At 43.1% G+C, this 26,620-nt stretch overlaps 1 protein-coding gene across 1 annotated transcript in view; it reads right to left on the reverse strand.

The window, feature by feature from the left end:
• The window catches only part of LOC146867191 (beta-microseminoprotein-like), a 180,209-nt gene that overhangs the window by 150,237 nt on the left and 3,352 nt on the right, over positions 1 to 26,620 (reverse strand). The window contains exon 2 of the mRNA XM_085614848.1: positions 18,515 to 18,608. Within this exon, the coding sequence (XP_085470974.1) occupies positions 18,515 to 18,608 (94 nt within the window). The remainder of the gene's footprint in view (positions 1 to 18,514; positions 18,609 to 26,620) is intronic.

Genomic DNA, 26,620 nt, shown 5'->3' on the forward strand with positions numbered 1-26,620 from the left:
AGCCCAACTCCAATGGCTTACGCAGGCGGTGGCCAGGGAGTATAGAGGCCCAGAGGGCCCACAGGGCAGGTTGATTCCACGGCATGTGCTCGCCTTCATAGTCTTGCAGCAGCGGTTGGATCTTGCTCTGGAGGAGCGTACCCTCCGGCTGTGCTGGAACAGGTGCCAGAGGAGGGCCGCGATAACTCGCCCCTATGCCCCGGAGATCCCTTTGGGAATGTGTACGGCGTTCCCGCATGGGGGCGATTGGTCTGGGTTGGCCGTTTGGGAGGAGCTGGGCGTGCAGATGGTGGGCGATTTATACAGAGAGGGGGTGCTGCTGCCCTTCCAGGACTTGCAGGACTCTTACGGGCTTCACGGGGGGATTTTTTACTCCACGCGGCCCTTGTAGCGAGCCTCCAGAGACATTGGAATATGGGGCTCTCGGAGCCGCCGATCGCTGCAGGTTGCCAATATGTAGTGATGGCGGCGGGGCCGACCAAGGCCATTACTTGTCTCTACCGCAGACTATCGACGGAAGGCCTGCAGCCCCTTGCCACCTTGAGGGGTAAGTGGGAATTGGACCTTGAGAAATCGATCCCCGAGACTACATGGACCACGCTGGTGCGGCGGGCCTGGAAGGGAACGCGCAATGCCCGGTTTCAGCTGGTTCAGTTTTTTATGTTGCACAGGGCGTATCTGACGCCGGTTAAGATATTGCAATATTTTGGGGGTGTGCACTCTCAATGCCCGCGGTGCGGGGGAGAGGGGGCTGATTTTCGTCACATGTTTTGGTCCTGCGCCCAGTTGGGTGACTATTGGGCAGAGGGTATGGATTGCCTGAATCAGGTGACGGACCGCATTATTGCCCCGGAACTGGGGGCCTGCTTGTTACTTTGGTTTCCCCACACCCGCCGGACGAAGGTTACTAGCAAGTTTTACGATTTAGGGTTGATTATGGCCGAGAGGGAACTGACTATGCACTGGAAGTCCCGAGCGGGGCCTAGCTTCTTGCGGTGGAGGGCGGCGTTTGCGCGATGGGCGGGGGCAGAGGGTACGCTCCGGTTGCAATTAGCCCTTCGGAGGGATGACGAGAAGGCGCTGGCGACGGCCCGAGCGTGGGAGGCGCTGGTGGTGGAACTTCAGGGGCTGATGTCTGACACCGGGGGAGCGGGGGACACATCTGACAGGCAGGAGGAGGCGTTGAACGGGGAGTAGGAGGGGAGCAGTGGCGAGCACTGGAAGCATGAACGTAGCTAGGCATGAGGGAAAGCCTTGGTTCCCTAGAAGAGGTTGGGCACCCGTGCATGATTTATTGTAGGGGAGGGGCACATCAGAAGAGGGGAAGGCAGAGGGGGGCACACTGACATGGGGTGAGGAGGGAGGGGGGAGGGGGACCCGCATGTGATGGATGACTATTCTCCTGGATACTGGATGGCAACGATGTATGTAAAGTATTCCTTTTGAAGGGGGAGGTAGCTGGGATTGTATTGAGTTGATGCTATGAAAACAATAAAAAAATGTTTTAAAAAAATATATATATATATTTGGAGGATACATCCTCGAAAAATGGGGACACCCATACTCTAGACAAGTACATTTACAATGCAATGGTTCAGTCATGTAATAATCTTCAATAACTGTTGCCCTAACATAGTGTACACGTGCTGCAATATTAAAGCCTGAGTAAGATGTGATTTTCACAGTTGCTGTATGAGAGAATAATTTTCCTTGAAAATATTGTTATTCTTTGCTATAGGATGGTTATGTTCTGTCACAGTAACTTCCAGTAACAATTTCCCAGTGATGGTATAGGCTTTAGATGATCATTTCTATGTGCAACAGTCATTTTCCTGTTTTGCAGCACAGTGTTTTACTTAGGACAGACTCTTCCTCTCTCGCTTTGCTTCAGGGTGGAATGTATTTATGTACAATGTTCAATATTGATTTGCTAGCAGTGGCTACAGGAGGAATGCAAAAGACTTATCTAGCGTCTGCATCCTTCATTTGGATAAGGTCCAGGGCTATTCCCTCCATCCCACATTCTTGTTGCTTGAATTTGTCTTGTTGGTTATTGTTTTTTCTATACTTGCTTACCCAAGTTGTGGGTGTAGACTGAAACTGGCTACGGAGAGGGAAGTGGGTGGGTGACAGACCTTTCTGAATTTGGGGAAGTGGGTCGTTTTGAGCTCACATATTGGAAATGTGGGGAGGGGGAACCAGTTGGGGATGATTTTTTCAAACTGTAGTGGCGTTAACATCCAAACACTGGCTGAACACCATACACACAATAAGGAAACAACAGGAGATGACTCAGTATCCCACAACATACGTGGCGTAATGGAGACACCTGACATGGATCGCACTACATGGAGAATCCTCTTCTGAGAAGTTCATCAGTGGCATGTGGTTTTGGTCAATGGAAAGAGATGGAACCTCTGAAGAGTAGCAAAGTATGGTGTCCCTGGGAATGAAAAACATGGTGGTAAAGGAATTGATAGTGGTAATGAAGGGTGCAGTGGTTTCATGTTGATGCAGGATGACCAGGCAGGGAGTGGCACTGGATTGGATGACAGTCACTCCTGGTCCAGGTGGTTACAATTTGGAAGGTACCAGTAATAAAGAAATAAAGTAAGTCTAAGGAACGAACATGGTCTCAGAAATGATACTGGTTATCTCATTGCGGGTATTGGACCTAGACTATCAGATTAGGTTTGGCAACAATATATTAAGACATTCTATGCAATTTGTACCCAGGAAACATGGAGTAGGGAGGAAGTCATTATTGATGGTTTCCGCTCATTTAATGTTAAGGCAATTCCATCTATTTCAGGGAGAGCGAAAGGAGGATTAGCGACACTGATTTCTGTTAAATAAGGAGCCATAATGATTGAGAACATAGCTGACTCCCCCTGGTATCAGATCATTATGATCGGTAAAAATAATGTCCCAATACTATTGATTAACCTTTATTATAATATTTTTGATCAGAACAATTGTGGGATTATTAACACCCTCAATGAGGAAATCGATAAGGCTGCGGTTAAAAATGTCCTTCTATGCATAATATGGGTGGGTGACTTCAACTGTACTTTGTGTCAGCATAGTTCGCAAACGGTATGTGGGCTTCTAGATACCGAACACGAACCACTTTCCCATTTTAAGCACTCTTCATATGGTGAAGCGTTAAATACCATCATTGTTTTAAACGAACTATGTTTTGTTGATTCTCTGGTTGGCATGCCAGACATACAGTACCCCACATTCCTGGGAGAGGGTAGGGCGAGTACTATTGACTTCATGCTAATATCTAATATCTAGAAAATTTTCCCACCTGTTAGATAGCTTTGCAGTTGAACCTAACCCTGTCAGTGATCACAATCCCCTTATTGCCAGCCTGCATGTAACGGCTTTTAAGGGCGATATTGATGAAAGTCCATTAATATATAATTGAAATCAGGGGGTGAGACTAAAATGGAGCAAAATAAATGCACCTATATTTGAGAAGGAGATTGTGACATCAAACCTCAGTCAAGTTTTGATATGCCTATCTGATGATTCTACCGCGGAGGAGGTTATAGAGTGTTTTGATAGAATTTGCAAAGATGTGGCCAATAATTTAACAAGATCAACTTCATTAGAATTGCGCTGTCAATTAGGAAAAGGTATGAATTGTTACTGGAAAATTAACTTGATGGAATGTTGTATTTTATCAAAATTTGTTTTAAAAATTGAGAACTTTCACACGCATGAATTCACCCCAACTTTTGTATAGAAGATTTTTTTTAAAAAATTGACTAAATTGTTTTATGTATGTATAGAACACTTTTATGATTCATGTGAATTGAATAAAGTTATTTGATAGATATATAATGGTAATATCAATGGGATGGTAAGAACATCCAGAATCCAGAGACCTCCAAGTTATCTGCAGGAGTTTGTAAGATAAGTTTTGTTTTATTTATTTGCTTACAATTTAAACTTATTTTTTCCTGTATTGACATTTGTAGCCAGTTTTTGGTGATAAAGAAGGGCAATATGTTGTGATCTACTACTGGAGATTAATGTCAATTTAAGATAAGACTGTCCAGTGTGTTATTGTTCTCTTGTTATGGTACTGTTAATGGGGGTTCTGTCCACTGGCTGGAGGAGGGAGCACAATGCATTGAGAGCTGTATCATTTATAAAATAATTTCTGAATATATGCGAGCTTGATATTATCCACATTACAGCACAGAGGTTGAGAAATTATTCAGGATGCATAAATGGAATCTCATAGGCATCTCCGCGATAGGCAATATTCTGAATGTGTGGGGTTTAAAAAATTTTGGAACACAACAGAGCAAACACAAACTAGACACCACCCATTTCTACTTGAAATTATGACATGCCATACAGGTGGGACAAATAGATTGGGCCACGATTTCCATGACTAGCCGCCTGGAGAGTGAAGAGATTGCTAATAAAGTGGTATCCCACATATATCGAGCATATTGAACATCAATTTTGAAACCCTGTTGAATTTTAGGGCAACTAAGGAGAGAGACTTGTGCCCCATGGAAGATGTGGGAGGTGGCCTCATACATTCCTGAGAAGTAGCCATTGAGTCCAAGCTTAGACTATTCCAGCTAAAAATCCTACTAAGGACCTACTACAATGGAAGCCATTCATACGAAATGGGCATGCCATCAGGCCTGTATTGCTTGTAATGTGAGGTGGGCAGGGGCATTTTTCTACATATCCTTTGGGAATGTGTTGTGGTTGCTGGCTACTGGACGCCATTGTCAGAGAACTAGAAACAATCCTAGATGTGGACTCTCACAACGATACAACTTCTCTTTGGAATCCCATGCGACTTTGACCTCACATGAGCACAGCTGCTGCTCTGTAAATTAGGCTTCATGCTGGCGAAGAAGGACATTGCTAAGCACTGGGGCAGGCAACAGCTGCCAACAAAACAACAATGGATTACAGGCATGGGCTCGTATATGGAAGCAGAAAGTGCAGTTTACAGCGGTAGGGGCTGCCTTAATGAGTTTGATAGAATATGGGGTGGTTGGCTAGGTAATACGCAAACGCGGTGGCAATGCCCTTCATCCATGAAGACAAACTCGATCATATTCATTGTCAGACTGGATGGTAGTGGGGGAAAAAAGACAGAAGTGGTACGGGGCGGAATAGGAGGGAGACTCCTGTTGACCGATAAATTTGATGTTACTGATTAAAATGCTGTACTACTGTGGTTGTCGACTGTACTTTTGTAAATCTGCAATAAAAATATTTATAAAATAAATATTGATTTGCCAGTTATCTTGCAACATGGTTTGATTTTTTATTTACTTTTACACAAAACTGATTCCTGTGAGATAATGTAGAGGTCCGGTTCTTTCTTCCTGTCTTTCATGTCCTTCTTTTCTTCTTAGATTAATCTCTCAATTTCTCTGTCTATCCATTGTATTCTTTCCCCCCACCCCAAGAAGTGAAGTCCAGCCACAATGCTCGTACACAAAGACATAAAGGTCCCAAAATGTCATAATATCTTCCATGATCCTTTTACACAAACATAATGATACCCATATAAGTGTGTGTGTACACATACACACCCACAAGCCCATGCACAAAAAGCAACCCAGAAGTATTAATTTTATAGACCATAGACTGATAAAAACCTGGGCTGGCCACAAGGTTTTAATCTGCAACCTTCAAACTGCCAACACTACCACATTATGACCTTGATGCCAATGCATGTACTCACACTGAGAGGGGACTGGCTAGATTAAGGTTCCAACAGCTACTTGTAAGGTGGAACCAGACTGTGGTCATTGCCCATAGAATGATCCCCTCAGTGTCCTGGTGCAGTGTGCTGACATAATGACATATGCAGCGGTGCTTGCACATGCATTGTTTGTATCAGTGCTTAATTTGTGCCTGTGGTTACCAGTGCATGTCACCTGCACTAATTCTAGGGGCCAGTCGGGCCCACCTACACTCATTTTGTTGGACTGGCACTTATATTTCCCCATCCAACATTTTCCGAGAGGGAAAACACACTATGGAGAAAGAATGAGTACAAGAAAGACTGAAAAAACGTCACAAAGGAAGAAAGCAGAAACCTGCAAGAGAGCGATAAAGAGGCAGGGAGTGTCTGGAATTCGGGTTAAGAAGCATGAAGTTAATTCCAGACTTTGCATACTTGGTATTCTGAACACCGGTGCTGGCCACAGGCTTCTGAGCAAATCTTTGGGCACCAACACTTATTCTTCAACAAATTAAGCACTGGTTTTTATGCTGGGCAGAGGAGTTGGGCTATATGGGGCTCTGTTTCCCTCTCCAGCAAGGTGTGGCAGCCTATGTCTGAGTTCACAGAAAATTGAGAATTCTATTTTGTTTGAGTAATTTCTAGGCTGGTGGTAAGTTTTGACGGGCAAATAGAGCTTGTTTGGATCCTCACAATTTATCTCTTGGTGGAACAGTCCACCAAACAAGAGCTTATTACTTCATAAATTGGTAGGAGATAAACCCAGAGTTGAACAGTTTGCTGACTTTCTCAAGCTCTTTATGTGAGATATGTAGAGCTTTGTGTGTTGTGTGAGAATGTGAGGTATGCATTTTATGTGTGAGATTACATAAATAATGCCTATCTTTATAGGCCACACTAACTTTTTTATGTACTGCTTCAGACCACATTTCTCTTGATTCTAGGCTCTGTAAATAAAAGGTGCTCCTATAATCTGATGGTATGGGGTGATAGTACCCTCTTTAATTTGGTTAATAGTAATGGCTGATCCCTTTTAATGGTTCTTAATTTATTTAGCCCAGAAGACTCGCGCTCGGTTTGGAACTTCTGACCTGTAGATCACTGCATGTTTCACCACTGAACTTTCGAGTCATCTTAGAGACTGCATTTTTAAAACACTTTATAATTGTTGATAATACCAAACAAAGTCCATTTTACCAACCTTAGAATTATGAAATATTGAGTTCCAATGCAGACTATGGATAGTTGTTTGCATGGGGCAATTAACTCACTATGTTACTTTATTGGAATTATAGCTTGTCAGCTGTGGTTAGAAATAGATCTATTCAACACCCACAATAAACCACAGGACTATTTCATATGAAATACAAATCTGTCACCTATATTATACAAGCAATGCTCTTCTTTAAGCACATTAACACTACAAGTGTTTTTATGATTTAAAAATAGCACCAGACATTACATAATTATCTCTCCAGCAAGTGCAGTGAGTGACTGCACCCGCCTGCAAGGGGATGTCTGGGGGGTTCGAAGGACCCCCTTTGCCCGCAGAAGGCTGCTATCAGGAGGTGCACTAACAGTGGCCACACCCTCATGCAAATGAGGGAACACCCTCTGGTGATAGCGCTGGCGCTATGTGTGTGCCAGTGCTATCTGTATTACAGAGAGGGCCGCATAACCGCTTGCTTGCCTTTCTGTAATACCAAAGTTCCCTCGGAGCACGCAGAGCGGGCGCACATGCCCGTTGAGTCCCTGGGTCACGGTTCATAATATGGCTCCATGTGGTCAACGTGTTTTTTGTACAGATTGGTGAGCAATCTGCAGGTTGCAAATTTGAACGCTCATACCTTACTTCAAAGAGCCAGCGTGGCTCAAGGGGCGAATTACTTATAACCGGAATCATGAATTTGTACCCCAGTAAGAAACTTCAATTGGAAAAATGGCACATGGAGGGCACTGGGCTTGGGGTGTGTTCTACAGGTGTCATAGGGCATTGGCAGCAGAGGCAGTTAGAGGGGTCCCTCCATATTTTATTACTCCACTGCTGAAATGGTTGCACTCTATATATATAGTGGCGTAGCTCTATTTCTGAAAATAGAGCAGAGGCAGTTAGAGGGGTACCTCCATATTTTGTTACTCCACTGCTGAAATGGTTGCACTCTATATAGATAGTGGCGTAGCTCTATTTCTGAAAATAGACTCACCTTGATTGTGTTCTGATTTGGTGTGCTCTGTAATACCGTTATAATGGGCAGAACAAGGCAAGCAGGATAGCTGTTTCAAAAACTGAAGGTAGATACAATGACCAAAAAGACTGAATAATGTGTCTAGAGGGTGCTGGGATCTATAAATGTAATCCTTTTCTCAAAATGTGGCTGAATGAAGGGTAATACAATTGTTATTCAGAGCAGTTTCCTATTATTGCAGGCTTTACTAAGGGAAGCCTAATTGTAGATGGCGATTTCAATACCACGCTACATACGGTAGCACATAGGGTACATTCCCACTAAATTGAGGGCTTTATGTCAGGGGTCACCACAATGAGGCAGCAACAACAGGAGTAGAGTATTGAAACAGTAGCTGGTGAGTGAGGCGGTGAGGATGATGCTAATTGCTAAACAAAAATACTAAAAGGAGATTATCTCAGCAAACCTTGGTCAATATTTAACTGTTAAAGGGGGCGTGGCTTGCGCGCCGCTGCGAGATGGCGGATCGCGCTTGAGCTCCGTAAAGAGCAGGGGCCGACGGAGACATTTCTGCCGCTGAGGAATGCCCTGTTCAGCGCAGAGGATGACATCCTGCCTGGGAAACTGCCGTGTACGCCACGAGGGTCTTTTCTGGTGATGAAGAGTGGCCAGACTCCATATTTCGGCATTTTGAGGTGGCGCTTCATGTTTGCACGAGCGGCCGCCATTTTGTTTCTTCTGTGAGGGAGTTTGTACTATCACCTCTTCACGACGACGCTACTGGTCTGTCCTGTCAGGAATGGAGGCATACAGGAGCTGGTGACGTTTTTTCACTTTTCTTGAGTTTATTTTGGTTTTTTTTCTGCCGCCTATTGTAGATCTGCCCACTGCGTGTTTTTTTTGTGGGTTCTGCTACTTTATTTTTCATCAGACGCACTGCCACTTCCCTATGTGAGACTTCCTTGCTCTTGGCCTGATTTTGGTTGTTTTCAGGTGTCGGTGTGTGCCTACTGGCGCCTGCAGCACGTGAGTTTTTTTTGTGTGGTGTTTTTTTTTCTGACGGGGATCGCCTGCCATAATCTCTGCTCGGCTCTTTTGATGCAAGTACATTATTCCTTCCTGTTCATTTTTCCTCTCGCACATTGAGTGTTTTACAGCCCCTGACATTTCTTGCTCTCGCTCTATCTGAGGAGGTGTATTTTGTTCCTGTGGAGGTGGTTTGCCCTATGGCTGAGAATATGGCCCCTTCACCGAATGCTAAAGACGTTAAGGACTCTAAAGCATCTCTTAAGAGGTCCAAACAGGTATCCCCAACTCCTGAGTCTGCTCCTAAAGACACTAATTCGACTCTTGAGTCCATCCTGACGCGCCTTAATGAGGTCTATGAAATTGCGCAGTCTACTAAGACAAATACAGATTTACTGCAGGTGGAGGTATTAGCCATCAGGAATGATTTCAAGGCCCTTTCCCTTTGTGTCTCAGGTACAGAAGCACGGATTAGTGGCGCAGAGGATACCATGCAAAAGCACTCTAGATCTCTCACGCAGATAGAGCGTTCCATGGCAGCATTGAGGAAAGACCTCACTGAACAAGAGGGTCGTAATCGTAGATCCAACCTGCGTATTTTTGGTCTTCCAGAGGAGGTTGAGAAAGATTCATCTTCCATGATTGAGTTTCTTTATCAATGGATTCCATCTACACTACAAATTTCTTTCCATAAAGATTTTGAACTGGAACGGGCACACCGTGTCCCCTCCTTTCGCCCCAAGTCTGCTACGCAACCAAGGGCGATAATTTTTAAACCGCTGCGTCATCAACATACAGAGCAGATTTTGGCTCATATGCGGAAGGTTAGAGCTGTCTCTTGGAATGGCCATCGTATCTCAATTTCTCAAGACTTTGCCAGGGACACGGTGATAAGGAGAAAGGGCTTTCTTAATCTCCGGAAGCGTTTGTCTGAGATGAATATCCCCTTCTCTTTTGCTGGTCCCTCAAAATTCCGCATTACTTTCAAAGGTCGTGTCAGAATTTTTGACGAACCTGCGGATTTGGCCTCGTTTTTGGATAATCAGATGGAGTTGCAGATGGATCTTCAAACAGGGGCTTCACATGTTCCTGGTTCTTCTGGCACCTGATGTGGCTATATATATTGCGTTGTTTTTTGTCTTTGTCAGATCTATTAAGTCTAGCTGCTTTTAGATCTGCGCGGTGGTCTTTATGCCCATTGGGTTTGACGTATTTTTGTCGTCTCTTGGTGTTTCCCTATTATCGGTATGATGTGTTGGTCTTTAGTGTTGTTAGTTTTACTGTATAAACCTTTTAATTTTTTGTGGTAGCTTTTCTTGTTGGCTTGACTTCACACCTGTTCGCGTGTCGTCTTATTACTCCTTGCCTCCCCAGTTTGTCTCTCGACGTATTAGGTCATGGTCCTTTTCCTCTCCCGTTGCATGTCTTCGATAGGTGCGTCGATTTTTGTGGTAAAGTTGGTTTATCTTATCCCTTTGTGGTCGGTCTTTTTGCTTCATGTTTGTTTCCTGTTATTCCGTATTTTACGGAGTAGGTCATTGTGTTTTCCCTTGCGTTATCAACGTGTTGTTGTATGGTGTGTCTAGGTGTTTTAAGCATATATGTTTACTAGGTGTTTATTTATGGCTATATTTAGAGTCAATATGTGATGTTCATATAGTTGCTAGTTATACCTACTTTATTGATTTTTTCATTGAGTGTTTTGATTACATTGTGTTATTAATTGTCTTGTTCGAGTAGATTAGTTTTTTATAGATGCCTTGTACTTGATAGATTTATGCCTCTCTTATCTACATGTTCTCTTACTTAGGCAAGCATATTTATTCTGCTAATTTGTGTGTATATGGCTTTATTTACTCATGGTCAGTTATTTATAAGATTGCATATAGATTTTACACATTTATATATAGTATTAGGTCTCTTATTTAACTGCCATAGGGATTCATTGACTGTAATATTGATAGAAGGTTATATACCGTTTTTTATTATGTTTCACTTATTTTTCTCATATTGTATCATATAGTATGCTTTAGATTGTATTTCTTCTTTTTTCTTCATTATGTTCCTTTTTCTCTTGATGAAGTCTGCTTTGGTATGGTTCTACCTATAATAATGTTATTTTTTAGTTCACTTTCCATCAGCTCTTATTGCCTGAAAGTGCTTTCTTTCTCTCTCTTTCCTGCTCTTACCGTTCTTTATGATTCATTTTAGTTGTTATTTATATATTCATTTGGTCAAACGTGTTGCCTTTATAGTCTCTCATTTCGCTTTGTTTTCTAAATAGCTATCATTAATTCCAGTTCTTAGCTTTTAGATAGTCTTCCCTTTTAATGTATAATCAGTTATGCACTGTTCTGGGGCTTTTTATGCCATTGTTGTTATTCCTCCTGTTGGCCCTCGCTCTTTTTCCCATGTCCCCCCTTGTATGAATTTGGTCTCTTCCAGACCTGCCGGATGGGCCCTTCTCTCTCTCTTTCTGTGTATTCTCTTGCTGTCCTTTTCCTCTTCTTTCCTTTTTTCTCTTCGGATTTCCTCTTTGGTCTCACCCTGTTGTGTGTTGGCTGTTGATGTCTGCTGGTTAGCTCTCCTGGTTGTTGCGCTTCATATGTCACATATGGAATATCTTTTTTTCCTAATATTGGTTCTATGTCTGGACTAAATATACTTTCCCTTAATGTTAAAGGGTTAAATCATCCAGTAAAAAGGTCAAAGATTTTGGACTACTGTAAGTCTCTTTCTTCGGATCTCGTCCTTTTTCAGGAGACAAAGCTCTCTGCCAAGGAGGCGTTGTTTCTGAAGAAAGAGTGGGTCTCTGATGTTGCTTGTTCGGATGCTTGTGGTAAAAGGAATGGGGTAATTACCTTAGTTTCTAAACACTCTGGGTTATCTATCGTTTCCTCTGAACAGGATACAGAGGGACGTTGGTTACTATCTAAGGTGTCCAATGGTAATGCTGACTTATTTGTCATGAATATTTATGCCCCCAACAAGGATGACCCGTCCTTTTGGAATGCTATCACCAAAAAGCTCGAGGATACCCCTCACTCTGGCAATCTTATTGTAGGTGGTGACTTTAACTTGCCAATGGACCCTATCTTGGATAGGAATTCTGCCTTTAACTTTCGTCCCCCTAAAGCACACAAACAAATGACTAATATGTGTTCTCTTACCCATCTTCAGGATGTTTGGCGTCTTCATAATCCCACTGGTAGTGACTTCTCCTTTTTTTCTTCCCCTCATTCGTCCTTTTCACGCATTGACTATCTTTTGGTTCACTCTTCTTTGGTTCAATCTTCTTCTTCTCCGCTTATCCACCCTATTTTAGTTTCTGATCACGCCGCAGTGACATTTACTCTTACGTCCTTTGTCCCTAGGGCACGTGCTCGTTCGTGGAGACTCAACACAGAAATCTTACATGATGAGTCCTTGGTGCGAGAGTTTTCTAATGACATTGAGACTTTTTTTATTGAGAATGTTGGGTCGGTCAGTTCCCCTGTTGTTCTTTGGGACTCTTTCAAATGTACTTTCCGTGGTCAGGTCATTAAATGTATGTCAAGGAGAAACGCAGCCATTAAAAAGGAACTCACGGACTTAGCAGATGAGATCAAACGTCAGGAATCCCTTTTTCGACATTCTCAGGACAAGACCTGCCTCCAATCTATTAAGAATTTAAAGTATTCGTACAATACTATAGTCACTAAGAGAGCTCATATTGGCCTGCAGGCTCAGAAATCTAAGAGACTGTTGTTGAAAAATCGTGCGGGCAAGATTCTTGCAGCCACTTTAAAGTTTCAGGAATCTTCTTGTAATACTTTACAAATTCCTTCTATTACTGACCAGCTTGGTAAGAAAAAATTTCAAACTACAGAAATCCTTGATGTTTTCCGCGATTTTTATAATAACTTATATACCCCATCGGCTCAAGCTTCTTTTGAACAATGTCAGGAGTTCTTGAAGTCGGTTCCTTTGAAAGTTGTTTCGGAGGCAGATAATCAATCATTAAATTGCCCGATTACTTCTGATGAAATCATTTCCGCGATCAAAGCTACTCGGTCTGGTAAAGCTCCTGGTCCTGATGGATATCCTATTGCGTTTTATAAAACCTTTATTCCCTTGCTTGTCCCGAAACTCCAATCCGTTTTTGATGCTTTTATTAAGGATAGTTCTGTGTCTGGTTCCGCGGCTGATGCTACTATTGTAGTTATCCCCAAAGAAGGGAAGGATCACGCAGATCCCAAACATTTTCGTCCCATTTCCCTTCTTAACATGGAAGCCAAGATTTTTGCTAAAATTCTAGCTAAACGATTAGAGTCCTTTATTCCCCAATTGGTTCATCCCTCCCAAACAGGTTTCGTAAAGGGACGTCTTGCACGGGATAATATACGTACTTTTTGTCATATTCTTGGTGCCGCTAAGCGATCTAATCTTCCGGCAGCAGCCTTGGCCCTTGACGCTGAAAAGGCCTTTGATAAGGTCTCTTGGCCTTTTCTACGAGCGGTTCTATGTGCACATAATCTTGGTGAGTCCTTTATTCGTATGGTTATGTCTCTTTACTCCCGACCTAGGGCTAATATACGGGTGAATGGTGCTACGTCTTCCTTTTTTAACCTGTGTCAGGGCACTAGACAAGGGTGTCCTTTGTCCCCTCTCTTATTTTTGTTATCCATTGATCCTCTCCTCAGAATGATTGACTCGCATCCAGATATTAAGGGGTTCTCTTTTGGGTCTCATCAAATAAAAACAGCTGCATACGCAGATGATGTTCTCATTTTTTCTGATGATATTGCACTGGCCATTCCTGCTATTTCGGATACGATTGCTCTTTTTTCAAAAGTCTCAGGATACACTCTGAACAAAGATAAGACAGAGATGTTTCCTTTAAATGCTTATTGCTTCTCCTCTCATATGGGTTCGGCGGGCTTTAAATGGCAATCTAAACAGCTAAAATATTTGGGTATCCATTTCTGTTCCACCCTATATGCTACGGCTATTTACAATGAATCCCAAACTATTCTTAAGGTGAGACGTCTCTTAGAAAATTGGTCTCCGAAGCATATTTCTTGGTGGGGCCGTATGCAGACCCTTAAAATGATGATCACTCCTATTATTAATTTTGTTTCCTCTATGCTTCCAGTAAGGCTTTCTGATTCCTTCTTTCATGAACTTGATTTGCTTACTTCAAAATTTTTATGGAATGATAGAAGGGCTAGGATTGCTTATAAATTTTTACGGAAATCTTATGATATGGGCGGCTGTAATTTTCCTGATTGGGGGAAGTATCAAACTGCTTTTCTGGCGTCCCAGGGTGCCCTTTGGTTTTCTTCTACATCTATTCATGCTCCAGCATGGTTGACAATAGAACAGGAATTGGCCTCCCCACTGCCGACTGCATCCTTTTTAACCACAAACACCCTTTCTTTTCCATTCTCTCGCTCTATTATTTTAGACACTATTGCTGCGGTTCGTAAGGTTGATAAGAGAGTAGCAATTCCATTACATAAAACTAGATGGTCGTCTATTTGGCGCAATTCTAAAATCAAAATTAATATTGACCCTGAGTTGATGTCTTACTGGGCTGGGAAGGGTGTTTCACTTGTTAAACATCTCTATGATTCCAATAACGATCCTTCCCCTTTCTCATCCCTTGCTCAACAATTCTCTTTATCTAATTTAGATTTTTATACTTTTCTTAAGATTAAGGTTGCACTTGCTAAATTACACCTTCATCCTTCTTCCCCTACGATTACGCTTTTTCAGCTTTGGATTAGGACTGGTCACGTTGCGTCTCGGATTTACAAATTTTTATCGTCCTCTACACTCCCCTCCCAAACTGTCACACAGCAAAAATGGGTACATCATTTTGATCAGAGTGTTACTGCTCATATCTCTCCTGATACCTGGCAAAATATTGGTAAATTTTCTCTTCGTAACAAAATTGCCCTTTCCCTAACGCAGTCTAAGTTTTTCTCTATTAATCTTCTTCACTGGACTCCCATTCGTCTGCATTCACTTAATCTTAAAGAAGACAATTTGTGCTGGAGCTGCGGGCTTTTACCAGGTGATTTTCAACATATGTTCCTTGATTGTTCCCTTCTCCAATCCTTTTGGGATTTAGTTCACAAACACCTCATGCTCATCTTTAACATCAAATTCCAGCTGTCTTTTCCATTAATTCTTTTGGGTCCGTTGGCGTCCCCAGTCCCTCTGCCTTTAGATCCCATGGAGTTACAGTTGTTGGACCTCTAGTTAACTATTGCAGTCAAAGTAATTCTCATGGAGTGGAAATCCTTTTCGTCCGTCTCTTATCATACTTGGTGGGCTTGGGTTTCCTTTCTACGTAGTGCTCATACGTCAGTGGACCATGCTCATCTTTCTCCTTCTATTTCCTCTGGTGTTTGGAAAGCCTTAGATTCATACATGGAGTTGGCCTCTGAAGGGTTGGTGGCGCAATTTCCCTTTGATTTGTCTGGTTAGTGTTGTCTTGTGTTGGGTGATTCCTTTGGAAATCCTCTCCTCTTCCGTTTCTCCTCTCTGTCTCTCTTTTTCTTTCTTCTTCTCTTTCCTACTCTTTCCGCCTTTTCTTTCTTCCTTTCTTCTCTTCCCTCTTTTCCCTAATTTGCCATCTGTGGGTGATACTTTTGATATATTTCTTTGCCAGATATCATTTTGGGTCTTCCCTCCTTAAGTAATTTATTTATCTGATGTCTGCAGATTAATGAATGACATTGATTTGTTTCCCTATTAATTAGTTTTATCATAATGTATTTATTACCTTAGTGTCCGATATCAATTGTATCACTTTGGCCTGTATCTTATGTTTCATATTGCGCTTTTAAAATAATAAAATTCTTTTGAAATAAAAAAAAAATATTTAACTGTTAAAATAAAAATGAAAAAAATAAATTAAAAATGAAAGGATGGCATTTACCGGAATGTTCTGGGCCTTAAAGGTATCCTTAATAAAGGCATACAACTAAGATAGCTTCTATCATGCTTTGTCCGGGTGCTACGTCTATCTTTGTTGTCACTTACTGAAACGGCTAAGTACCGGTGTACTCTACCATATAGAACTGCTCTGCAGTATTAGGAGTCTGCATCAACGTTTAGCTTCTCTGGAGAGCTTTCATGAAAGAAAAACGTCATGATATCAGGAGATTCCCTTAGTAAAAATAGAACCATAGCAACTGCCTGAATATTTCATTTCAATGTAAATTACTTTATTTCGGCCACCAGGGCCATATAAGCACAATCCATATACAATAGATCCAATGTACTGCATCATTAAAAACCATAGCAAAAATGATCATATGAAAAAAATCATCAGATAATAAATAAAACCTGTACATAAAAGTAAAATCATAATTGATTATTAGATAAAATAAGTAAAGGAAATGCACTCAAATAGTGCGTGTCAAGTCGAAAGGTGCAGAAGGGCTTTAAAACGAATCACCCACATAGCACCTAAATATTATGCAACAGAAATGGCCATTACAGGGCGAAAGTCTGATCTAAGGATGCGTACGGCTTCCTGATAATTCTGCACACCTATTAGTCTACAGATGGATACAAGCCAGGTATACCGAGGAGATAGATAGGCTGGACATGCAAACAAAACATGGGAGACGCTTTTGTTTGGGTGAGCACAAATCGGGCAAGAGGTATTCTTTTCCCAGCCCAGCCTGCTGTAAACACTCTAAGAGGTAGGGTGCCTATGTGAAAATGAAAGTAAAGCTTTCTATGCAGTGAGACAGACGCTACGTCCCAAAATAACTCCACCCTGCGATGGGCTTAAAATCGATAAAATCGCTAGATAGCTTGATGGTGGCAGCCTTCGCGAATCTTCAGCCATCACAAATGACCAATATAACTTTTTCATTGTAGTCTTTGAAGGAAAACCAGATGTGTCTGGGTTATCCCACAAGTCGTGGAGCCCTAACAAATATAGGGTTATCTTCACATTTTTGAGCCAAAGGATTTTGTTAAAATAGTCGGCCATCATAACATCCAGCAGGGAGTCAGCGTAGTGGGCAAGTTCGGGGGTGGTCCACACACATCTCCAAAACAGCTCAGGCCACAAACGTATTTTATCCGAAACCTTGGAGGTACCTAAGTCACTAAATAGAGGAGAACTGCCGGAATAAAAAGATATTACCTCACTAAAAAGAAATCAGTTTTTAATATATAAATGAGAACGAAATGAAAAAGTCACACAGTCCACAATTACAGCATTGCTATGTGGCTGACAGAAGGTAACCTTCCCAAAGCACACCTGTGTTAATTTCTGTGATGCTTTAAGTAAGTGTTACCACTATGTGGATACCTATATGGAAAATATGGCCACCTATGCCGTTCACAGCTTGTTTTCCTGCAGCGCCTGACCAGCAGACCGACTACTCTCCATCAGCAGCGAACCCCATTGTACTAATCAGTGCTGGAAATGAAGAATCCATAAAATGCCATTGGTCATGACTGACATCCCCTACTCTCAATGTCTTAAGGGGCTGACCCAAAGCCTGATCTATGTTAAGCTGTCTCTAGCCAGACTTAAAAAGCAAAAGCGTTTGAAAGTCAAGCAAATACTTTTTCTTACACCTGCAAGATGTAATTTCTAAGAAAGTGAACAAGCAAAAATTAAAATGAGGTTCTTAAAGCTGGCAACATCTACTAAACGGTGACTAGTTGGGATGTCTCCAGATTGTGCTAAAGGGACAGCTTACCACATTGCTTGATAATGCTCATGTTGGATGTCCACCATTTAAAAACAAATATATATGTTACAATATGGAGCGTGCTTACAGATCCATATTACTTGGAGGAAACAGCTGAACTGTTAGCACCATGTACAAACCCTATTTAGCAAGTCACAATTTATTTGCGACTTGCTAAATAGGATTTGTGACTCGCAATTAGGAAGGGGCGTTCCAAAGGCCGTCCCTTCCTCATTGCGAGTCGCCCCCCATGTAAGAGTGTTTTGCGACCGCAAACACTTACAATTTACCGGCCTCTTCAAGAGGGTGGTAATGCAGTCGCAATTGGGAATATGCAGATGCAAATGCAGGGGGAAATATTTTTAGGGGCAGGTAAAGGTCCCTGGGACCACTACCTGCCCTTAAAAAAGAAACAAAAACTTTTCATTTTTCTTTTTTTAAATGCATCCAGTTTTCCTTTAAGGAAAACGGGCTGCATTAAAAAAACAGCTTTATTTAAAAGCAGTCCCAGACATGGAGGTCTGCTGAGCACAGTAGGCCACCATACCTGGGATGGCCCGCCATTCCTTATGGGGTCGCAAATTGCGAGTCCATCATTAATATGCAAGAGGCATGCAATTTGCGACCCCATTGGGAATCTCAATCAGTGCGAGTCACTATTGCAATGCAATTTGCGAGTCGCAAAGTCCTTGGTCGCACATTTGGCCTTTGAATGTGAAAAACGTAATTGTTTTGAGCTTTAAAGATATTTGGTTAAATCCTTCTTCAGTTACCAAACATTTGCAAATACTTGATATACCAGCTTTCATTATTAAATACATTCTGATAATTAGCAATATAAAGTGTTTAGTTCCTACCTTTGTCGCAAGGCTTCAAAGGCATACGGTAGCAAGCTGCATCACATCCCAAATCTAAGATAATTAAAAGAAGAGAAAATCCCAAAAGGTATTTCTGAAAAGAAAAGTTAGATATTTAGAAAAAATGTTAGGAAGGGGGGAAGGATTGTTATACGTGGCTCTTTCACAGTAGCTCCTGCATGAACACTCGCACCATGCTACACCCTACTGTACAGCTCACTAACGTCCTGAGTCTCTGTGACTGAAAACACTACCAATAAATATAATACATGAACTGTGTTTGGATGAAAAATGCCCCGTGTGCCCCAACTGTACTGATGTCTGGATCCCTCATGCTGATTGTTGTTGTCATAGGCAAACATGTATAAAGCACATGCACCATGACATCGGCCTGTCTCACAGATTGCTGTCTTTTTGGACCATGAGGGGCACCCAAAGTACTACTCTCATAGGGTGGAAGGTCAATGCCTTCACCAGTAGTTAAGCAGCACAAGCGCAGTGGTGACAGCACAGTGTGTAGTCATCTGTAGGCGTGAGCATGCCTTTTTTAGGATCTGTCACTGAAGTAAGGCCTACAGCCTCACTCATTCTAATGTTCAGCTGCTGTGTGCTCAACTCATCCTTGGCCTACTTCGCTTTGGTGTGGAGTGCTACACAACCCATGAATGCTATACCTGCTCTGGCTGTATGCGTGCCTGGGAAGGATACAATCAGAACCCCTCAGGATATCGCGTTTTTGCGATTTGCAAATAAATTGTGACATCTGCACTTTTGTAAAAATCCCAATATTTTTACAAAAGAGCACACAAATTTGTATAAAAAAAAATAACATGGGATTGACCCTCTCTCTTTATAGGCTCTGTGCTGCCATTTGAGCCAGTAAAGGTAGGGTGACCAACAGGCTAAGAGGCAGCAGAGGTGTTAACTTCCTTTATTGCCTACCTTTCAAATGCACAGAGCCACCTCCTGTACAATTAGCTTGCAGCGGTTGAACGACTCTCCTTCCCCCACCCTCCACTACACCCCTCTCTCTCCTGTTAAACACTAACCTTCCCACATTTCATCTTTCTTTTGTTTTTGCTTTTTTTATGCCCCCCCCCCCGCCCCTGCTGCCCTGCACACTATAGGTGTTTCTGATGACAGAAAGAGCAAGTTTCATGTTTTAATCTGCTCTCTTTGGCATCAGATATCCTCCAATTCGACGTGCTGTGCTGCTGGAGACTCAGCAAAGTTACAGATTGTGACTTAGCACAGTCTCCATCAATGACAGAGCAAGGCCTAGCAGTATTTTTGTGGCAGGCCCATTATTTGGCCACCGCAAAAATACAGTGAATTTTAAGATTTTAGGATGCAAATGTAGCTTTTTTTGGTCTTACAATTTGCCACCCAAAGCTGCAAAATCCTGGGGGTTTGTACAATACAGGTATAATGCAGCACTGTGCAGTGGTGCTTGTTAAATGTGACTGCTTGCGAAACATGAGGAGAGGAATCACCTTACACAGATTTGTGTATTGCTGCATTCCTGTAAGCTGGGTGGCACGTACACTTCAAAGGATGCTCTTTGTTTCAGAGACTGTTCACTGTGGGACGGGACGGACACTTACCCTTCAAGGAGGAGCCGCAAGGAACCTCTAGTCGCTTTGGTCACGCAGCTGTGTGTGAGGAACTCTGCACCTGCTGAGTGCAGCCCCCGGGCTACCTAGCAGTGAATTCACCTGATTTAGCTGCTGATGCACCAGGTGCCTGCGGACAGTGCATGCTCTGGGACTCTGGATGGTCGGAATGTGTATGTGCAGGTAAGAGTGATTTCAGGCTAGTTGTCCCATGGGAACTTGTTTGCTACTTAGTGTTGCAGCGCCGGAACACTGGTTGCTTTAAAATAGAGTCAGAGTGGTTTCTTCAGACTCGGACAACTAGTGGGGCTTGCAATGGATGTTGTCTGTAGTCAATGATGCATAACCACTATCGCGTGGAGTGAGGAAGGCTTGTAGCGAGGAGGAAGTGGGACCCAGGCAACTGCCTAAAGAGACACTAGACCCCAACCTCAGAGGAGACTGTGTAAATATTTATGAATGTTGTTAGTGGTAATATAAAATACTTATTTTTTCACAAAAGTAAGTATTTGCCTGGACAATCATCATTTATTGCTGCTGCTGCCAGCTTGTTGATGTGTTGGCCCATGCCCCCCCCCCCCACTTCACCCACCCCTCCGCCCGTTGGACTGCTTGAACGACGCTATTCCTTAGAGTCAAGTTATACCTTCAAATATCCGTGCTTTATATTTGATTGGATGCTTTTAACATGTCTGTGTTTTGCTGAAATTGTAACGCTTTATAATTAACCACACAATAAATAAATATTACTTGAGTGCTGAAGGGGACTTGGCACAGTTGCTCGGGATCCATGGTAAGTTGGGGCACGGGACATCAGGAGTATAAATCCTCAACCCCCACATGCTCTGTGGCCCTCTAAAGGGGTTCTGGTGTTGCATCAAAATCCATGGGTGTTGCAAGGGAAGACCCACGCACCACCCGTGGAACGCCTACCTGGGGCAGAGTAACACAGCACAGCAATTTGCACTGCATTGCGTTACTTTAGATTTATCAAACCCCTCAGGGCCATGGAAGGGGGCCTTGCATGGCTCGATAAATAGCATTTTAGGAGATGCGTCACTTTTGCACCACGTTGCGTGGCGCAAAAGTGTCGCAACCCCTTGATAAATATGGCCCACAATGTTCTTATACATACAAACTCACATGAATGTTGTGGTGGTGTTTGTAGTGGTGATGGTGCTGGGAGTATAGAGTATAATTCATGGTAGTAGTAGTTGTGATGATGGTAATAGTGATGGGGATGGTAACCGTGATGGTGATAGTAGTGGTGATACTAGAGGGGGGTAATAAAAGTGGTGGTAGCAGTAGTAGCAGATAATGTTAGTCATGATGATGGTGGTGGTGATAGAGGTGATGGTGGGGCTGATAGTGGTGGTGGCAATGGTGGTAATGGTTTTGCAATGGAAGTAGTGGTGGTAAAGGTAATTATGGTAACAGCGATGTTTGGTGGTAAGGGTAGTAGTACTGGAGGTGCTGATAATGATGGTGAAGGTATTACTTGTGATGATGTCATAGTAGTGGTGGTAATGGTTGGTTCCTGGACTGACTTGAGCTGAGGTGAAATGATAACAAGGAAGGGAGGACAGAGAAGAAGCCTGAATTACAAACTAAAGACACTGGACAACTGATGGTGGGACAGCACCAGTCATTGCAGTAAACATGACACTCAGCAATTGGGCCCAGAGTTAGGTGCGAAACAAGCATCACAGGAGAGCATTAGTTTGCCTCTTGGTGCCTGTCTCTTCTCCATGTGAAAGCTGATACTAAGCATGCAAAACCCATGTCTCCCGCTTGCTGAAAAACTAGACAAATAATGGCTGGGTTAATGCAAAAATGCAACTGACTGTGAAGAAAACAGTTAATAATGAAGGTAGCTGACCCAGTCCCCTCCTCCCTGTGTGCTGTGAGCTGAAATACATTGCCGTGCCGTGATGCTGCATCACGGGCCCGGAGGCGCGATAAGAGCCCAGGAGGCCTCACGCAGCATGGGATGCGCGCGGGCGTGTCCGGGCAGCGCCTGGGCCAAGGGCGGGCCCATCTGCGCCCGTCAGCGGCAGGAAGAGGCGGGGCAGGGCCAGGTCTCTTGGTACTTGGATTTCAGATACAGGATATCTGCCTGTCCATCCTACTGGCCTGTTCCTGCACAAGTAAGCACGTTCCTCTTATGTAAATAATCAAATTGGTATGGCGGCAAATTTGAAATCACTGGGGGGGAAGGTGGCCATGTCAAACTCCATGTCCAATTCCACACCTGACTGCTTCTTACTGCGAGCTGCAAAGGCTATTGACAAGGAGGTTGAGGTCGCCAAACGGCGGCTATCAGTGGGAGGAGGCTTGGTCGGTTCCATCACCGACAAATCGGTTGTGGTGGACATCCAGGTAGCCCAATTGACCGACACTGGCCAAAACAATCCTGCACCCATAAGTAGTTCTATGGCTCCCTCATCTGCTCCTGCTCAACAGCCCTGTTTAACAGCTTTAACTTCACCAGTGCGTGATATGGTTGGAAAAAGGAGGAAAAAAGTAAAACATATGGAGCCCATAAGGTGCACACGGACCAGATCAAGGAGAAAACCTCAGGACATAAGCCCAGAAGCCCCGGCAGAACCTTTACAAGGACCAACCACTATGAATGGCTCTAATCTGTTTTCACCAACACCAATTGAGGTTATCCCCCAGCAACTTAACGTCCTTTTTAGAAGAGACGATCTCTAAGAACTTTCTTCCCATCTTAGTCACACTTGACAAACTGGAGTCTACTGTGGCAATAATGCACTCTATGGTCAGGGACTTATTTTCAGGGGCTGGGGCAAAACCTAAATCGTTGGATGGGGCTTTTGCTCAAAGAGGGATCCAAAACCAATATGAGGGGTCATCGGCCACACGTAATGACCAATTACCCTGTCCTGTGAGCAATGGCGCCCCTTGAAATTCTCCCAGTGTAGTTGCACAGTAGCACCAAGGGTCTGCTTGTATTAGACATCGGGCAAATACAGATATGCCCCTGAGGAAATTTAGGTCTGGTCCAACCTCCGTAGCCACTACTGGGAATAATATATGCACAAACCAACAAACACCTCCATCACTGCCCCACAAAAATGGCCTGCCTAATCGAGATGACAAGGTGACTTTACATCTCCCACCAGAGTGCTGTCCCTATTTAGCCATTCTCACCAATGTTCCCACCCTGCAGGAAAACCAAACAGAATCACAGATCCAGTTAAATAATAAAACCTGCCATTGGCTTCTACAGAACACAAACTTTTGAAATTCAGACTATCATGATATTTTATTTGTGAGACGAGTTAGCTGGGTTGGCCCGTTATGCAAGTCCCTATCTGGTGATTGCATTGTTATAAACTCTAGAACCCAAATATTGCTAGTCGGTTGCTGGGCTGGGGGTCTCACCAAATAAACCAGAGGCTGGGCAAAGTGATCACCATTTTACCACTTGGGTTCTTCTACAGGCATCTTGAAATCAGAGGGAGGAACACTCAGGCCACTAAACTGGCTAGTACAACGTCCCCTATACATCAGGAGGCCCCCCCACTGGAAATCAGAAATAGGTATCTTCCCCTGAGCGATCTAGATTTCCAGGACTGACTATCCAGAGTTTCCTTATCCTTATTGGCATCGCCTGAAGAGACATCTGCTATGCAACCTGATGCTATAGCTCAGCTATACACTAGCTGCGGTCCTGTTCTAGGTGATCCAGTAATTAGTAGCACCCATCTCCTTTTCCAACAAGAGCCCGAGGGAGTCACCAACACCATAGGACATAGACAGGAATCCCTACTCGATCTCCAGGACTTGAAAATCCTATCCTGGAATGTAGCTGGTATAAAGATCAAGATAATTGACCCCGACTGGTGTAAACTAGTGGATGACTTTCATTTTTGCCTACTACAGGAAACCTGGGCAGTAGGACGTGTGCACAGGGTAAGTTACACTACTTATAGTATTGAAGCCAAACAGCCATCAGTTGGCCGCCCAGTGGGTGGCCTCTTAATCTGGGTTAAAATCTCACTAGCTTGCAAAACCAAGGTTTTACCACTCAGCTCAGAGGAAATACTTGGACTGGAACTATCTTTTGGCAAGGGGAAAGTGCAAGTAAGATTATTTAACATCTATAACCGGTTTAGTAGCCCCCATAGACTATCAGGGACGATAACATTATTGACCAATTATCTTGATTCAGCCATGGGGAATCACCAACTGATAATTGCTGGTGATTTTAATACAACTTTTGAATCGGTTGATTTCATACAGGACCTTATCTCATATGGGGATAAAGCCAGGGGAATTGCAAAACATCAGATCCCACCCATCAAGAAATGCACTAGGGTGGGGCAACAGGTTTTATCATTCACTATTGCATTTGGGGTCAGAGCCTGCAACGGCCGAACAGACTCTGACAAAGGAGCATGTCATACATTTAAGAGAGAGGCATCCAAGACTCGGATCGACTATATTCTTGTCGATCTTGATCTTTGGTCCAGTGTCAAAGATATGGCTTTATTAACACGGGAAGATAGTGATCATAACGCTCTGGCTCTCACGTTGATTGGTTTAGCTTCATTGTATAGGCACCCCAGGTATGAGACTACCTCGGTCATTATTAATAATAATAATAATAATAATAATAATAGAAGAGTCAAATGGCCCCTGATTTTGGCCGATCCAACCGCACTCCCCGAAATATATTCAGAGGTGGAGCAGACTCTTATAGGTCTGAGTATCTCTACCACTGGGACAGAGGATATTATGAGCACATTTTTTAAATTGACTAGAAACATAAGGCCTCTCTTTTATAAACAATGCAAATGATTAAAACGGAATACAGCCCCCTGGTTCAATGATGCCTGTAAAAAAGCCAGGGATGATCTCATTGTTGCGGTGAAATTGAAATCTCCCATAGACATTAAAAACAACAGGAAGTTGTACAAACTGGCACAAATTAAGGCAAAAAGGGACTGGGAGTCTGAAAAGTGGAGCATGCTTTTAGAAGCCGCGAAACAAAAGAATAGCCAACTTTGTTGGCACCTTTTGTCAAAGGGGTCACCAAATCTGGAAATGGAAACAGATTTCCATATACAGCCCCATGTGTGGGAGGAATATTTTGGGCAACTGTTTGCAGGCCAGGGACTCACATCTGACCAAGACACATACATACATTTTGTTGGCCCTGTATCATCTGATGAAGATAATATCACTATTATAGAATGCAGTGGTTCTGTCGGGTATGATCAAACAAAGTAATTGTTTGATCATACCCGACAGAACCACTGCATTCTACAATATTTATACCCAGGTTCTGAGGGACACAGGGTTACCCCATTGTCTATGAAACGAAGATAATATCAGAATAGATGAAACTATTCTGGCCATAAACTCGTTGCAGAGTGGGAGAGCCCTGGGCCTCGACAAGCTCCCGGGAGACTTGTACAAAGCCGAACCCATTATATAGGGCCCTTTGCTTTAAAAAGTCTTGTCCGGGGGAGCCACGGAAACCTGGCGGGGCACCAAAATTATTTTCATCCACAAAAAGGGTGATAAAGGGTCACCTGGAAACTATAGGCCCATCAACCAAATAGATGTCTCCCAAAATCTTTAGTAAAATCATTCTGACCAGAATCAAAATTGGATTGAGGAAAATAATGTATTGTCCAACTTACAGGCAGGATTTAGGGCCTCAACAAGTACTACCGATCAAGTCTTTAGATTCCTCTTGTTGATATGGAAAGAAGTTACCATCAGAGGAAGTCATTTGTATGTAGTATTTGTGGACTTAAAGACAGCCTTTTGACTCTATTGATCGGTCTCAACTTTGGCTAGCACTGAGTGAATTAGGACTACCACCTTACTTACTTAGAATCCTGATTTGGCTACATCATGACACCTATGCCAAGATCAGGTGGAATTCCGATGGCAGTCTGACCAATGACATATCTGGCCGTAAAGGCGTCCGCCAAAGTTGCGTCCTTGCCCCTACATTATTCATCCTCTACATTAATGGTCTAATAAGAGAACTCTATAATTGTGGTGGTGATCCCCCAAAACTGGCAGGCAGTGCTGTGCCTTGCCTGCTTTTTGCAGAAGACACACTGCTTATTGCCAGAACACCCTGAGGAATCCCAAATCTCTTGAATAAATTTGCTAAAGCCTGCAAAGGAAAGGGCTTAGAAATAAACTGCTCCAAAACCAAATACATGATTTTTAACCCCTATAAATCCAACTAGGGGAAACTTGTGCTGGGCACGCAAAATTTGGAGCAGGTTAAGTCCTTTGATTATTTGGGCGTTCGTATCAGCGATAGGCTGGTATGGACATCGCAGGTAGAAAAGAGTACACTGACCCTTCAGCATGTTTATTGTGCCATAGTACGAAGGGCTAGGTCGTCCCCCTACCGGCCAATTTCCCCTATTTTAGAACTCCACAGGGCAAAAGGTCTAGGAGCGGCCCTATACGGGGCTGAGCTATGGGGGTTGGAAAA

This window comes from Triturus cristatus, chromosome 1_2 (assembly GCF_964204655.1).
Source record: "Triturus cristatus chromosome 1_2, aTriCri1.1, whole genome shotgun sequence".
NCBI classification, from domain to species: domain Eukaryota; kingdom Metazoa; phylum Chordata; class Amphibia; order Caudata; family Salamandridae; genus Triturus; species Triturus cristatus.